This window comes from Ostrinia furnacalis, unplaced genomic scaffold (assembly GCF_004193835.3).
Source record: "Ostrinia furnacalis isolate ACB-3 unplaced genomic scaffold, ASM419383v2 OfSCF0638, whole genome shotgun sequence".
In the NCBI taxonomy this organism is placed as follows: domain Eukaryota; kingdom Metazoa; phylum Arthropoda; class Insecta; order Lepidoptera; family Crambidae; genus Ostrinia; species Ostrinia furnacalis.
The window spans coordinates 70,489-84,134 of NW_021130877.1; the positions used below are offsets into that span (position 1 = coordinate 70,489).

At 36.9% G+C, this 13,646-nt stretch overlaps 1 protein-coding gene across 4 annotated transcripts; it reads right to left on the bottom strand.

Moving 5' to 3' along the window:
* Positions 1-1,895: 1,895 nt before the first annotated feature.
* On the bottom strand, positions 1,896-10,099 carry LOC114366548 (small integral membrane protein 14). Of its 4 annotated transcripts, none has more exons than XM_028323458.1 (4): positions 9,934-10,099; positions 9,565-9,641; positions 5,907-6,104; positions 1,896-2,687 (listed from the first exon to the last, which is right to left on the bottom strand). In XM_028323458.1, exons 2-4 carry the CDS (start codon positions 9,634-9,636, stop codon positions 2,649-2,651), a joined length of 309 nt encoding a protein of 102 aa, XP_028179259.1. In that variant the 5' UTR covers positions 9,637-9,641; positions 9,934-10,099; the 3' UTR covers positions 1,896-2,648. The 4 variants fall into 4 exon arrangements, with proteins under 4 accessions (XP_028179259.1, XP_028179260.1, XP_028179263.1 ...); XM_028323459.1 differs by having other exon boundaries at positions 9,565-9,638; positions 9,933-10,095; XM_028323462.1 differs by having other exon boundaries at positions 9,565-9,638; positions 10,055-10,073.
* Between the last annotated feature and the right edge of the window lie 3,547 nt (positions 10,100-13,646).

The following is a 13,646-nucleotide window of genomic DNA, read 5'->3' on the forward strand; positions in this document are numbered from 1 at the left end:
TACTGCATTTTTAGGGTTCCGTAGCCAAAATGGCAAAAACGGAACCCTTATAGTTTCGTCATGTCCGTCTGTCCGTCTGTCCGTCTGTCCGTCTGTCCGTCTGTCCGTCTGTCCGTCTGTCCGTCTGTCACAGCCGATTTACTCGGAAACTATAAGTACTACAGTGATGAAATTTGATGGGAATATGTGTTGTATGAACCGCTACAAAATTATGACACTAAATAGTAAAAAAAAGAATTGGGGGTGGGGCCCCCCATACATGTAACTGAGGGATGAAAATTTTTTTTTCGATGTACATACCCGTGTGGGGTATCAATGGAAAGGTCTTTTAAAATGATATAAAGTTTTCTAAAAAACATTTTTCTTAAAGTGAACGGTTTTTGAGATATCAGCTCTCAAAGTCGTAAAAAGTATGTCCCCCCCCCTCTATTTTTATAACTACGGGGTATAAAATTCTAAAAAAAATAGAGGTGATGCATGCTAATTAACTCTTTCAACGATTTTTGGTTTGATCAAAGTATCTCTTATAGTTTTTGAGATAGGTTGATTTAACTGTAATTTTGGTTAAGTTATTGTGCTTACACTGAAAACGATGGCTGAACCTTATAAGATAGATCAAAAAATATACTACAGTATTGTACACCTTTTAAAATCCGCGATGATATAAAATCTTTATAATGTAGGTACTTTTTACGAGAAATATTAGCTTATTCAAGCAATACGCCATTAATCCTTATCCAGTAATGTACCTTAAATACATTGTGCATTTGATAAAGTTTAATATTACAAATGTGATTGTTGAGTAATAATAGGTTAAACATATCCATCGAACCAATATTTTTAAAACGCGTTAATCCTATAGATTATTATTACATCGATTCAAGAAGATCGGTCGCTCGCTGCGCTGCAGCGCGTGAGTTGCGGGGCGTGGTCTCGCGCGGGAGCGGGGATAAGATAGCTAACCGCGTCGACCCGAACGGGCAGACACGTGAGGGCAGACGTCGTTGTCACTTGTGCGCGCTAAGAGAATTTCATCGTTCCCATTTACTTCTTTCGCAAGTCGAATTTGGCGTTGAGACTTTTTAATATTGAATTGTACCTATTATAAAAAATAAGTAAGTAGGTATACTGGTTTAATAGGTGCTATTAAACCGGTCACGTACTAATAAATCCCCCAATAATATAAATTCCTTTGTTTTTGGTGCAAATTTTAGTGTTTCGTAGCAGGTTTTTAAAATTTCTAAAGCTTATTGTATATCATCTAACAATGGATACTTTAGATAATACGTTTTCCTACATTCTGAATTATAATAACTATATCGAAGATGATGTGGTTCGCGCATTTCATGAAAAGTTACTTCGGTGCACATCATTTAGACCGCGTGAGCTAGAATTATTTCAACACCCTGAACTGATTGAACCTGTACCTAAAAATGAGACGCACCTTCAAGTAATTTATGACGGTGACGTGGGATTAGTGGGGCACTGGAGTTGTATTTATTACATTAATGGAATACTGCGTGTGTACGATAGTCTTGTTGGTGTTCTAGGAAAATCGCAAAAAATATATGTAAAAGCCTTGTTTCCGTATCTATCGGAGTCATGTATTCAGTTTCCAAGTGTTCAGCGACAACCGAATACTATTGATTGTGGTTTGTTTGCCATTGCTTTTTTATTGTATAATAAAGTTGTATTTGTAATATCCGTCTTTTATTGTAACATTTGTGGAACTAATCAAAAATTTTAATGAAAAAGCGTTCAGTAAATTTCATGCTTCCTTTGATATGTAATGTTTTTGTAGCAAGTTTAAATATAAGTTAAAATAAAACAAGGTCATTACAGTTACATTAATTTATTTGAAAGACAATATAAGTAGAATCTCGATAGGTTTTACAATATCATACCTGATAACAATGTGGAAATTATCCTAATCGTAAAATAAACCCATCCCATGAAAAACAAAGCTAAACAAAAGGCTAGAAAATAAAAAGCGATCTTCGCATGGCCGAACGTTTAATATAATAGAAAAAACAAATAAATAATTTGCTTGCGTTATTTCTAGCCACAGAAGATTGTAATAATTATAAATATATTAATGAGACTTGTATCGATCTATCACTTGTTACAATATGTATCACAGCAATCTACAGACCAGGCTAGTCCGAATTGTGGATGTTATTTGTCATTTTCCTAATATTATACAAAGTCAGATCATAAAATTTTACAGAAGCATTTGAACCAGCTCAAAATGTCTCAGAATTGAACCTAATTTGTGTTGTATCTAAGTTCATTTAACACAAACTTTCAATCTAAATTATAGCACCGTAAATAAAATACTTGATAGTCATAAGGTTTGTGAAATGTCCCCAAAATTTCGTACAAGAATTGCTTGGGCCTGGCTTGGATGGCCCAAATACATTCTCAAGACATGCAGAATCGAACTTAACAGCCAATAATTTTATTATTGTAACACATACGCTTACTGCGAATTACTTTATGCCTATACACAAGATCTTACGAGGTTGCCTGCCGCTTAGCGCGGCGGAGCGCAGCCCCAACTAATGTTTTCTATACTTTAATATCATACATATATTACTGGAATCCAAATAGTGCACGCGGCGCGACCGGCCAGACGATCCTGAATGGAATTAAATTCTAGGCGGAGTTGGAGGGGCGTCATCACGATCCTGAAATAGACAACAATCCATGAGAAAATAGTCCTAGGTATTCTCTAGGGCATACAGTAGGAAATCGGTTTGCGTATTGTATGGTTATTGGGACATAAAGCTTGAATTTTAGGCTAGTTTCCTAAAAAAAATTTTTTAGTCCGTCAAATTTAATATAAAAAAATATTGGACACGTATATTTTTAATTGTCAATCACACAAATAATTACAAAGTTATAGTGCGTTGAAGTTCCGCGCGACGTCACAAAGTGCTCCACTTTTACGCACTCACTGACGTCACGGGCTATTTCTGTAGAATTTTGGCACGCTTTATCTCTTTACATTTTCATTAGTTTTAAAAAGTGAAAAATAGGTGTCGAGTAGTTTTTGATAAGCTAACTGACGGACTAATTAAAACTTGCTTTTTTACCCAGGAAACATCCCTTGTTTGAGCCGTACCAGACGTCTATGCCATGGCGAGTCATAAAAGATGTAGGCTTTTGACGGTGTCATTGCTCACGTGATAAAAGAAGGAGATGAGATTCATCTATTTGATTTGATTTCACTAAAGAGACCAAGGTTTCACAATGAATGCTCAAAGTAAAGTTTATCAAAAATAACAGCCATATATGTTTACTTAAATGCCAAACAGTGACAATGGATGCAACCTTGGATAATCCAAAAGGCAGATTCGAATATGACGTCATCTGCATAATGTAAACCAAGATAAATAACACTTTTTCAAGAATAATTATTACTGATAGGCATTATAAATAACTAGTGATTAAGAGCCTATTCTCACTAGCGATTTGTTCGGTGTGCACGCGACTATCACGCAGCGTACACGAGGAGAACAAGTGACATAAAAGTCGCGACAATCCGTAAAAAGTCGCAACTTTAACAATCGTACTACCACGCGCTAGCTAGCCGGCAGCTTGTCTACTATATAAAAATAAGTCGGGTTTTCCTCCCTGATGCTATAACTCCAGAACGCACGAACCGATTTCCACGGTTTTGCATTCGTTGGAAAGGTCTCGGGCTCCGTGAGGTTTATAGCAAAGAAAATTCGGGAAAAGGGGGTAAAACAGGATCCACGCGTACGAAGTCGCGGGCGGCCGCTTGTTGTTTATAAATATTAGACTGAAGCGTGCATTAACCGATCTCAAATCTTAGGACAAATGAAAATACTATACTCTAGTATGAAAATACTTTTTAAATAAACACAGATTGATTTTGTTCATTACGTACGAGTATATGGATGCGCAAATGTTGCAGATAAGTTTACCTCCCTCAGAATTACTTACTCATGTGGTATCTACTTTATAACACATTGTGGTATTATAAAGTAGGTAGTGGTTAGAAAAGCTTCTACCAAATTATCCCGTTCGCAATTTTATTATTATTACAGTTATTGATAAGACTAATTATTATTATTTCCCATGGGATTACCAATGGTATTTTTGATAAAAGAAACCATTAAAGCAATAATTCAGGAAAATTGTTATAACATTCGGAAATCAAGTTCAATCTTTATTAGGTCGGATTTTGAATAATTCTTCCGATCGTTAGTCAAAATGTATTAACTATGCAATAATTAATAATGATATGTAATGGCATTCGTAATTAAATGTGTCGCTGGCCGGGCAAGTAATTTATTGTTAAACATTGTTATAACCCAATAATCTATTTATGGGCAGGCCTCCCACTAGGTGGACTGACGATCTCGTGAAGGTCGCGGAAAGAACCTGGATGCGGGGCAACGCAGGACCGGTCTTTATGTAAATCCTTGGGGGAGGCCTTTGTCCAGCAGTGTACACTCATTTGGCTGAAACGAAAGAACGAATCTATTTTACATAATTTTTCCAAAAATTCTCATAACCAGTAACAGGCACTTGCATCATGGCATTTGTTATGTTAATTACCAATTATTTTACCATTATTAAACGACTATAACGGAATAATTAACCCGTCAAATGACTGCTATTAATTTTCACATTAAAAATAGATTTATCAGCCCTTAATTTATCCTCTCAATCAAAGATTGTTTTCCGTGATGTCAATAATATTTGATTGGAAAGATAAATAAGATGCTTCCTAAACAAAATAAGTTTTTAACCTTATCTTACGAGATAAAACCAAATTCTATTAGCTCTACCCTGCCTATATTTCTATAAGGTGTCGGCGGCATCAAGTTAAAAATCATAAGAACTGCGAAACTGTGAAAAGGAGAAGACGAATGTGTTTACTATTGGTTATCAAGAAGATTAGGCCGGAAAAAGCTTATTTATCATGATAGTACCTAATTACAATACCGCGAACGCACGCACCAATCAGCGACGCCCACGCAAAGGTTAAATAGCTATTAACAGTTACACTGCATTTGTAATCCTTACAATACGGGTCACTGTACAATTAGAAACCCTTCTGTAAATTAATTCTCCGCCTATATGATAGGATAGGATTGAGAATGTTTTAGAACCACATAGTTCTAAAACATGTATCTTACTTTAGAGTGGTTCAGGTGGGACTTGAACTTATGGCCTGTTATTTGCGAGCGACTGTTCTGACCGCTGAGCTTGTTTCAATATTGGTGATCGACAACATAACATCTTTCCGGACACCGTACAAGCTTCACACAAATCTTCATTTTCATGCGCTTCGAATTTTTAGAATAGCATTCAAAAAGTTGTAATAAAAAGCGCTCTGAAATTTAGCTAAATCGCGTGTTATCGAAACTTTCGATTCTACAATATAGGCAACAAAGTTGATAAGACATGATCCAGGATTACGCCACTTGCATGTCATTCTGTATTAGCGACGACACCTCAAGCTAAAAACTGTAGAAACCCTGCTCTAAAATGACGTGGGCAGAACTTTCTGAACCTATCGCTGATGTCTGATTCACTCTCAAGTGTTAGTTGGCAATAACAATGTTTTGTTTAATCTGATATGTTGTCTCTATGCTTAGATCAGTGGTTCTTAACCTTTATGTCACGAGGGACCATTTTACCAAATTTATGTCTTGTCAGGGACCACTAGTTTTTTCAAAATCCTATGAAAGGGGAGGTTGATTTCTCGCCCATTGTGCGCCGTTTGCCTAAATCGACTCATCACGTCACGTCACATGTTTATTACGATGTCTTCGTGGACCACTTGGAATGCCTCCAGGGACCACCAGTGGTCCGCGGACCACCGGGTAATAACCACTGGCTTAGATGAACCCTGCAAAAACAAAACTCACTTGGAAACCGGAGCCGGGGCCGGGTTTGGCGGCGTCCTGTATCTGGTTCCTGCGCGGACGCAGCGCGTACATAAACATGGCGACGGCCATCATGATAAACATGACCATGAAGCTGTTGCCCGCTCCGGCCGCCGCGGGAACGCCCGGCAGCTCGTCGAGGCACTCGCTGTCTGTGCAGTACGACTGGCCTTGCCGTAACTGGAACATTTGAAGGATTTTGAAGTTGTCTTCGGCCGCATATCCACTAGACCAGGGATGGCCAACCAATGGCACTGCCACTCGCCAGTGGCGCCCCTTGTACGATGCCCCCTCATTGCTAGCATTAAGTGGCACGTCTACGACTACATCAAATTATTTTTAGAAAAGCGGCATGTTGCTACACAAAGGTTCGCCATCCCTGCACTAGACTCTAGCCTTGTTCCGAGGCAGAGCAAGTGGGGACACTGCCTCAACCGTCCTGAGGCAAATTCGTCGCCGCGAGCCGAGCCTTATTGTGTCGCATCGGCCCGAGATTGCCTCTAGTGGATACGCGACCTTCCACTTGTGAAACTTGGAAAAAATTAGACGATTATACGCCAGTGGAGAGTTAAAGAGTCAAAGCTACTGTAATTTTCTTCACTGGTCGACACTGGCAGTGGCAGATTTAAATATTTACCGCCACTACGCAATTTGATACATAATTTATCTTACCTACTTCGCGATTAATTTGCCGCCCCCTAAAGTCTACCGCCCTAGGCTCAAGTCTACTCAGCCTCATGGTAAATCTCCTACTATCACTAGGAAGAAATGAGTAGCTTTGTCCCTTCAGTGGTGAATATGAATACTGCGGAATAACTATCAAAAAAGATTCGATATTCATTCTCCACTAATGCAGACTGCATGCGGATGCATTTTACTGACACTTTTCGCGTGAAGAAATTACGATTTGAAATGTCTGTTGGACAATCACAAACGTATTGTATAAGCTAACAGCAATAGCCTGCCATTACGAGCGTTCACTATCATTGTAACTGCGTCCTGTAATTGTCTCCTGGCTACTGCGACGTGTAGCTACGCTCAGTGCCAAGGCCGTTACGAATTGAGATTAACTTAACTACACTCAACATCAAATAAACCGCACCTTCCGCGACGTGAACTTTAAAGATTTTCTTTTGACACAATCATGGTACCCCAACAATATTGGTGTTATTTGAAAGCCCAATAAATATCCTTAAAGAAAAACACATTTAATTTCTTAATAAGTTATTAACATATACCATAAATGTGACTTGAAAAAAGACCTCACTTTGGGCTCATCCCTGGGATCAATTAGACCAAATTTTATGGTTACAAAACCAATAATGATCACACGTGTCCTCCTTAACAGATAGATAGCGATTAATCCCAACTTAACAGTTTTATAGCCATAAAAGTTGGCTCAAGCGTAACTACCTATTTTTTGAAGAACTGACTCTGGATCCTTCTACAGACACATTTTTGGGGTAAAAACTAGAGATGAAACGGATATCCGGCAACTATCCGGTAGGCCGGATATCCGGCCTAAATTTACTATCCGGCCGGATACCGGATAGTAGCTCACTATCCGGCCGGATACCGGATATTAAAAAATCTACGAAAATTTCCTATAGTAAAATGAAACATTAATCTTTGAGTCAAATATCAATAAAATGGCTTATAATAATGACGGTATTTAAGTAAAGTCCAAAAAGTTACAAAAAAGCCATATTAAGGCCTTTCAAAAAACTAATTTCTTTTCTGGGCTATTCACTCTAATGACGAATACATAAATAGTAAATATTTTATATTTAATGTCGAAATATTGCCAAATAAAATAGGCGATCTTTTTTTTGACTGATGGTCTGATGACATACAGGGTGACTTTGAAATCGTTGGCATCCTTTTAATATAAGACTACTCATGATACATGGTGCTCTTAAAAAGAGTTTAAAACTATTGTACAGTCAACAGCACATGATCCTATACATTTTGTTGCAAAATAACACTAAATACATTGAAATAACATGCCACAATATAAAGATTGATGTGCTGTCGTCTGTACAAGATTTCAAATATTGAAATTTTAATTCAATTGATATGACTCATATTTGGGGAATTATTTTAAAAAGAATGCCAACGATGTCAAAGTCGCCCTGTATAATGCAGTTCATTTAGATTACGCAGCAAGTAAACTTATTGAATTTTCGCTATTCAATCACATACTCACGATGGCAACCGAAATCGCCCGAATTGATCTGCCCCTTAGACGAGTGGCAGACATTCTATTCGAACGAATTCGATTTTCGAAAAGTGTGACTTGTCTAGTCTACTAGACCTACTGATCGCGTTCGAAGCACCTGTGCAGCGCTAAACTCGTTACGACATGCAACATGACAATGGGACAACTATCCGGCCGCCGGATATCCGGCTATCCGGCCTAGCAGCTCGCCGGATATCCGGTATCCGGTATCCGGCCAAACAACTATCCGTTTCATCTCTAGTAAAAACCTTTCCTTTAATGAAACGACGTTTAGAACTAGGCTTTTAAATGGTGCCAATATTGGTAGGAAGTGGGGATGCATACGTTTGAAAGTGCTTGTCGCGGGAGGTGCGATTTATTTGATGTCGAGTGTATATTTGTCTTGGTTAGAATAACTTTAAATTTTTTTTATTTTTATTTTTTATGCATAACAAGGCAGGAATTTGACCGCAATCGCACTGATCTCTTCATTCATTCTTATCTCATCAAAATCAGGTTATCATAATATATTCTCTAATAAGAAAAGCCAGTGTAGGACAGCTACATAAAGAATTGATTCATCGGATGGTTAAAGCGTGTGTTAAGTTAATAAAGATATCCAAAATCCAAACAAGGGCACATCAAGCCAGATATTATAGCACCTAAGTACATGAATGTAACTGCTATTTTGCAACAACAACGTATAGTCTGATGTGCTACTCTGTGGTGTATAGCGGGCAAAATAAACAAAAAACAAATTATTGATTTACAAAATTCTATAAAATATTGAAACAAGAAAATATCTTGTACTTGTTGATGTTTTCAAATGTATCAGGCATATTGTGGATGTGGGACTCTAAACAATTTAACTGGCACATAGATAAAATGTGGAATTGTAATTTGTAGATAAGACTCCCCGATATTGATAAGGCATGTTGAAATCTATGGTACATATCATTAATTTTATAAGTTAAGTTTCTACAACATTAATTAACTATCTTTACCTACCTACTTATGGCTACAAATAAAAGTAGCAAAATATCATCATCATAGAAGTTTTCCACATATCCCAAGCACTTAAAACATCATTCCTGTCCAAAAATCAGCATTTCTTTAACTCCGGTGACTTTAATTGCCAATAAAATAAATATTTTATAGTTAGAGTGGAGTCAAAATAATTGCTTGTTAATGAAAAAGATAAGAAATCCATTACTTGGATGTAACTTTTAAAAATACACTGCAGTTTGTATTATTTTCCTTTTATTTTAAATTATTCAAGGGTAGGCAAATTAGTGTCTTATTAACTACACATAAAATTCAAATTGGCAGACGATGGTATAAAAATTCCGATTAGAATATTATTGTGGACGTGGTACACCCACTTGAACACACAGAAACCAAGGTCATTCAATAACTTCTTACCAAGGAGATGAGTCGCCGCATTGCCAGCTCGTGGTTCCAGAGGCATTCACAAGGATCCATCTCATCTGCCATGGCTAGAAAAATATATTACCACATAAAATCACTATGTAATATCGCTACGGCTCTACAGACAACACCACAATCGACAAGTTTTAGGGCCAACACTATTCTCAAAATAACACTAAACAAACGTCGCAACAATATGGTTCACCATATAAAACCAGATTGATGATGATTACATCAACAATGGGGACGTAGGCAGGCAATCAACGTCTTGTTTTTATTTACAAATATGTACAACAAAACATTGATCAAGGATCATCTGTCACAAGAGAAAGTAGAAATCTTGATTTCTAACAACTACATACCTGTGTATAGGTTGAGAGTATTATAAAATGAGAAAATTTGCAACAAATAAATTACAATAAAAGCGAGTGCACTCGAGATTGCTTTTGTCGACCTAACAAGCAAAATATTAGCAATTATCTACACTTGCGACGACATTTTTTACACTGTGTGCCTGGAGGTCGGTGATTGGTCGGCCCGTGAAAATGGACAGCCAATCAGGTTTCTGGGTGACCCGTAATGAAAATTAAATGCTGCCATTATAAATAAAAGAAATTTAATAGTAGTTTTTCTTTAAAAAACTGAGAATAAGAAACTAAAGGAAAATGTTTAACTTTATTAATTTAAGTAATTCATTTCAATTAATGCACATGCATGCATTATCTACAATCTGTACATGTTTCAACACCTGTTTTACACCAAAGAGACCATCACTATTTGCTTTTTTACTACATAACCAACCAAGTATGGATTCAGTTGTATGAAATAAATAAGGCCTCTAAGCCTCTAACAATATTAAGGCTTCACTCGAGGTCATTCTTTAGTACCTAAATTTATAGCCTTTAACCTTTTGAGCCGATTTGGCTATTAAAGGCTGATTGAGTTAACTGAATAAGTACCTACAGTCACGGTAATACTATCATACAGTATTGTAACTTCATATAAACGGACGAAACGCGAGCTTTCCTTCGAAATTCAAACCTCGGTATGCGCTCGACATGCAAAAGTCGGGGGTGTCGCGAATGTGCCACAGTAACAAACGGACGATGTGTTGTTTTTTTAACAGTAAGGGCTCTTTTTTTATAAAAATAATTACAAGTACTTATTTATACAGGGTGTTAGGTAAATGGGTTTATAAGCCGACACTAGCGCATGTCATAATAATCAAGCATTTTTTACGCCTCAGTCGAGGCGCATACATTTTACAGTCGCAAAATAAGATTTGTTACTAAATCTTAACACAAATATATATTTTTTAATAAATATAGCTACTATTCACAAAACAACATGCATTTTTATCATATTTCATTCAAGAAGTATTTCGTTTGTCAAAATAAAATAAAAATTACAATCACAAAATACATTCACAAAACTACATACTTAGATAGAAATTCTAAGTAGGCAGATGTAATGAAAATAGGGTCTGCAGGTGGGCAGCCCTATCGCATGTAGAGATGGGTTTCCACCCGGGTAAAAACCCACATGAGGGTAAAAACCCAATGAAAACCCGTTTCATTCCACCCGTGGGTGTTTACACCGGGTGAAAACAAATAATTTTGTAATTATTTCAATTGGTATCTTTTCTTTATTTTTATTGAATTTTTCTCATTTAAGTTTATTGATTAATAAGTAATAAGTCAAATTTAACACTAATATGCATTTATATCGTGGCCAAATCGTAAAATTGATCACGTTATGATGATGTGACCAATTATTTTATAAAATGGTGTTATTTCAAGAATCGTTGAACCGATTTAGAAGAAATTTAGTAGGAACACAATAATTTGTGATCATGGCAAGGACATGGAGGGGGGGATGCCAAAGATGCCAAACTCTCTCTTTGATGACATTACGGTATAAAGTTACAAATAACAACACCAACTACAAAGTACTTCTGCTTAAAAACTTGAAATCGAACCGCCCTTCCGCCACTGTAACGCATTGTAACGTTTTTCAAGACCTCCTCTCCCCCCAGATTGCATTACGTAACACTAGAACGCCCCCTTAGCAACAAATACCACTTCTCACTTTTAAAAAACGCTATTTTTGTTTTCACCCACCAGAATGGGTGATAATGGGTAAAAACCGGGTTTTTACCCAAATCACCCAGTTTTAACCCAATCGGGTGAAATGGGTTTTTACCCACTACCCATCTCTAGCGGGGACAGGGTAGGTTATGTGGGGCTCACCAAGTCAGAAGGACAAAGGCATACCCACTAAAAAGACCCCGGTGCTCCTAATAATGAAACCGTATCTATTTCTGCGACGTGTCGCGAACGCAATCAATCCAAATCCGATGTAAATTTTATTATTTTAATTTTAAACAGCTCATCGTATGCTAAACGACTCGAGTTCTTTATTAAAAGACTCGCGAGCGACTAACTTGTGAGTTTTTTTAATAAAGAACTCGAGTCGTTTTATTTCTGAGTCGTATTAATTTATAATGACTTGAGTTCCCTCAGTTTAGTAAAGAGTCTTGGCTTGAGTCGTATTTTTAGAGTCGAGTCTTGAAAATCGAGTCTAGTCCTAACTTAAAGGACTTAAAAGCCTCGAGTCCTTTCATCTCTAGGTAATACTTACCAACTATCTATGTTAGCCATCCAAAGTCCAGACAAAATGCTAATGCTAGCTTTTTCCATTTAATATTACTTCAAAGGCTGTTTCAAAGGATACCTAATCCGTTTTATGCAAGAAAACTATCACCATGCAGCCAGCCTGGCTTACCTAGCTATAAGTACGACACATAAAATGATTTTCATCTTGGACATTGAAGTTAATACCTACTCGAAAAGACAACATATCCAATACCCATACATCAATACTACCTAAAGTAGTTAGGGAGAAGGGTATTAGTTTCATATGTCAGTGCTGCTAGTCAACTAAATTCAAAATCTGACTAGGAATGGGATTACTTAGTTGAGTAATAAGTTAGTACCTTAAGTTACTTCTTTATACACTTCGGTTTAAATACCATGTTAAGGCGTGGAGTGCTTGTCGATTGTTTGTTTAACTTCAATAAGTCATAGTTTTTCATTATACAATTGAATGTTCGAGTAGATATCATTTTAATTTAGAGAACAGTTACCTAGTATCTTATCTTAAACAACTAAACCTATTACACTTAATAAGAGGAAGGAGAGTTATTATACGAGCACTTTAATTACCAATCCAATTTTTCATATAGAGACGCGTAGAAATTCTAAACAAAGCATCAATTTACCTTTTTAACGTGAGTAGGGGTTCCCAATTTGATCAGTCAGTATCTCAACGCGTTCCATTATAAAATAAGACATCCAAAAATATCACTCAATCTTCTCAAGAGCAATGTGTACGTATGTTAGGCGCAATACACACGATCTAATTGCTGAAAGGTCGCGAAGGGCGTGTCACCGCTCGCCCCGCCCACCGCGACGAGGGCGGGCTCCGCCCAACGCTAATTGAATAAATTTAATCTTGACGCCGACCGATAAAATGTCCCCGGTGAGTTCTAATAGGTATGTAAGTCCAGTATGGACTTAGATATTCCTCTAGGATTTATCAAATTTCTTTTTAGCTAAGAGCGCTCGATAAAGTTTAAATAGTAGTTTCTTCTTTACTTTAAATTGGGTCACTATTTTGTCTAGTTGCCCGTATTAAACGTACTCGTACATTAGCAAGATTTGCTAAGAAAATACTTTTTATTATGTAGCTACTTTGCATGTAGGTAAGCACCTAATTACCGTGGAAGAGCCGTTTAGATGTTACTACCTAACTACATGTCTACTACTAAAAGCGACGACTGGAATTGAAGTTGTAAAAAGTGTAAATCACTTACATTGGAATATTTTACCATTGCTTCTATTGGTATGTGTTATAACTAAATGGATATAATTTAATTGAGACATTGTTGTTTGAAATTGGTAAAACGTTTTTTTTTGGTCAGGATCTCTCTCGTAGGATTTCAATGCAGCTGTAGTACCTACGTATAATATACAAATCACTCCTATCATCAGATATGATAGAGTTGCAACTGATTT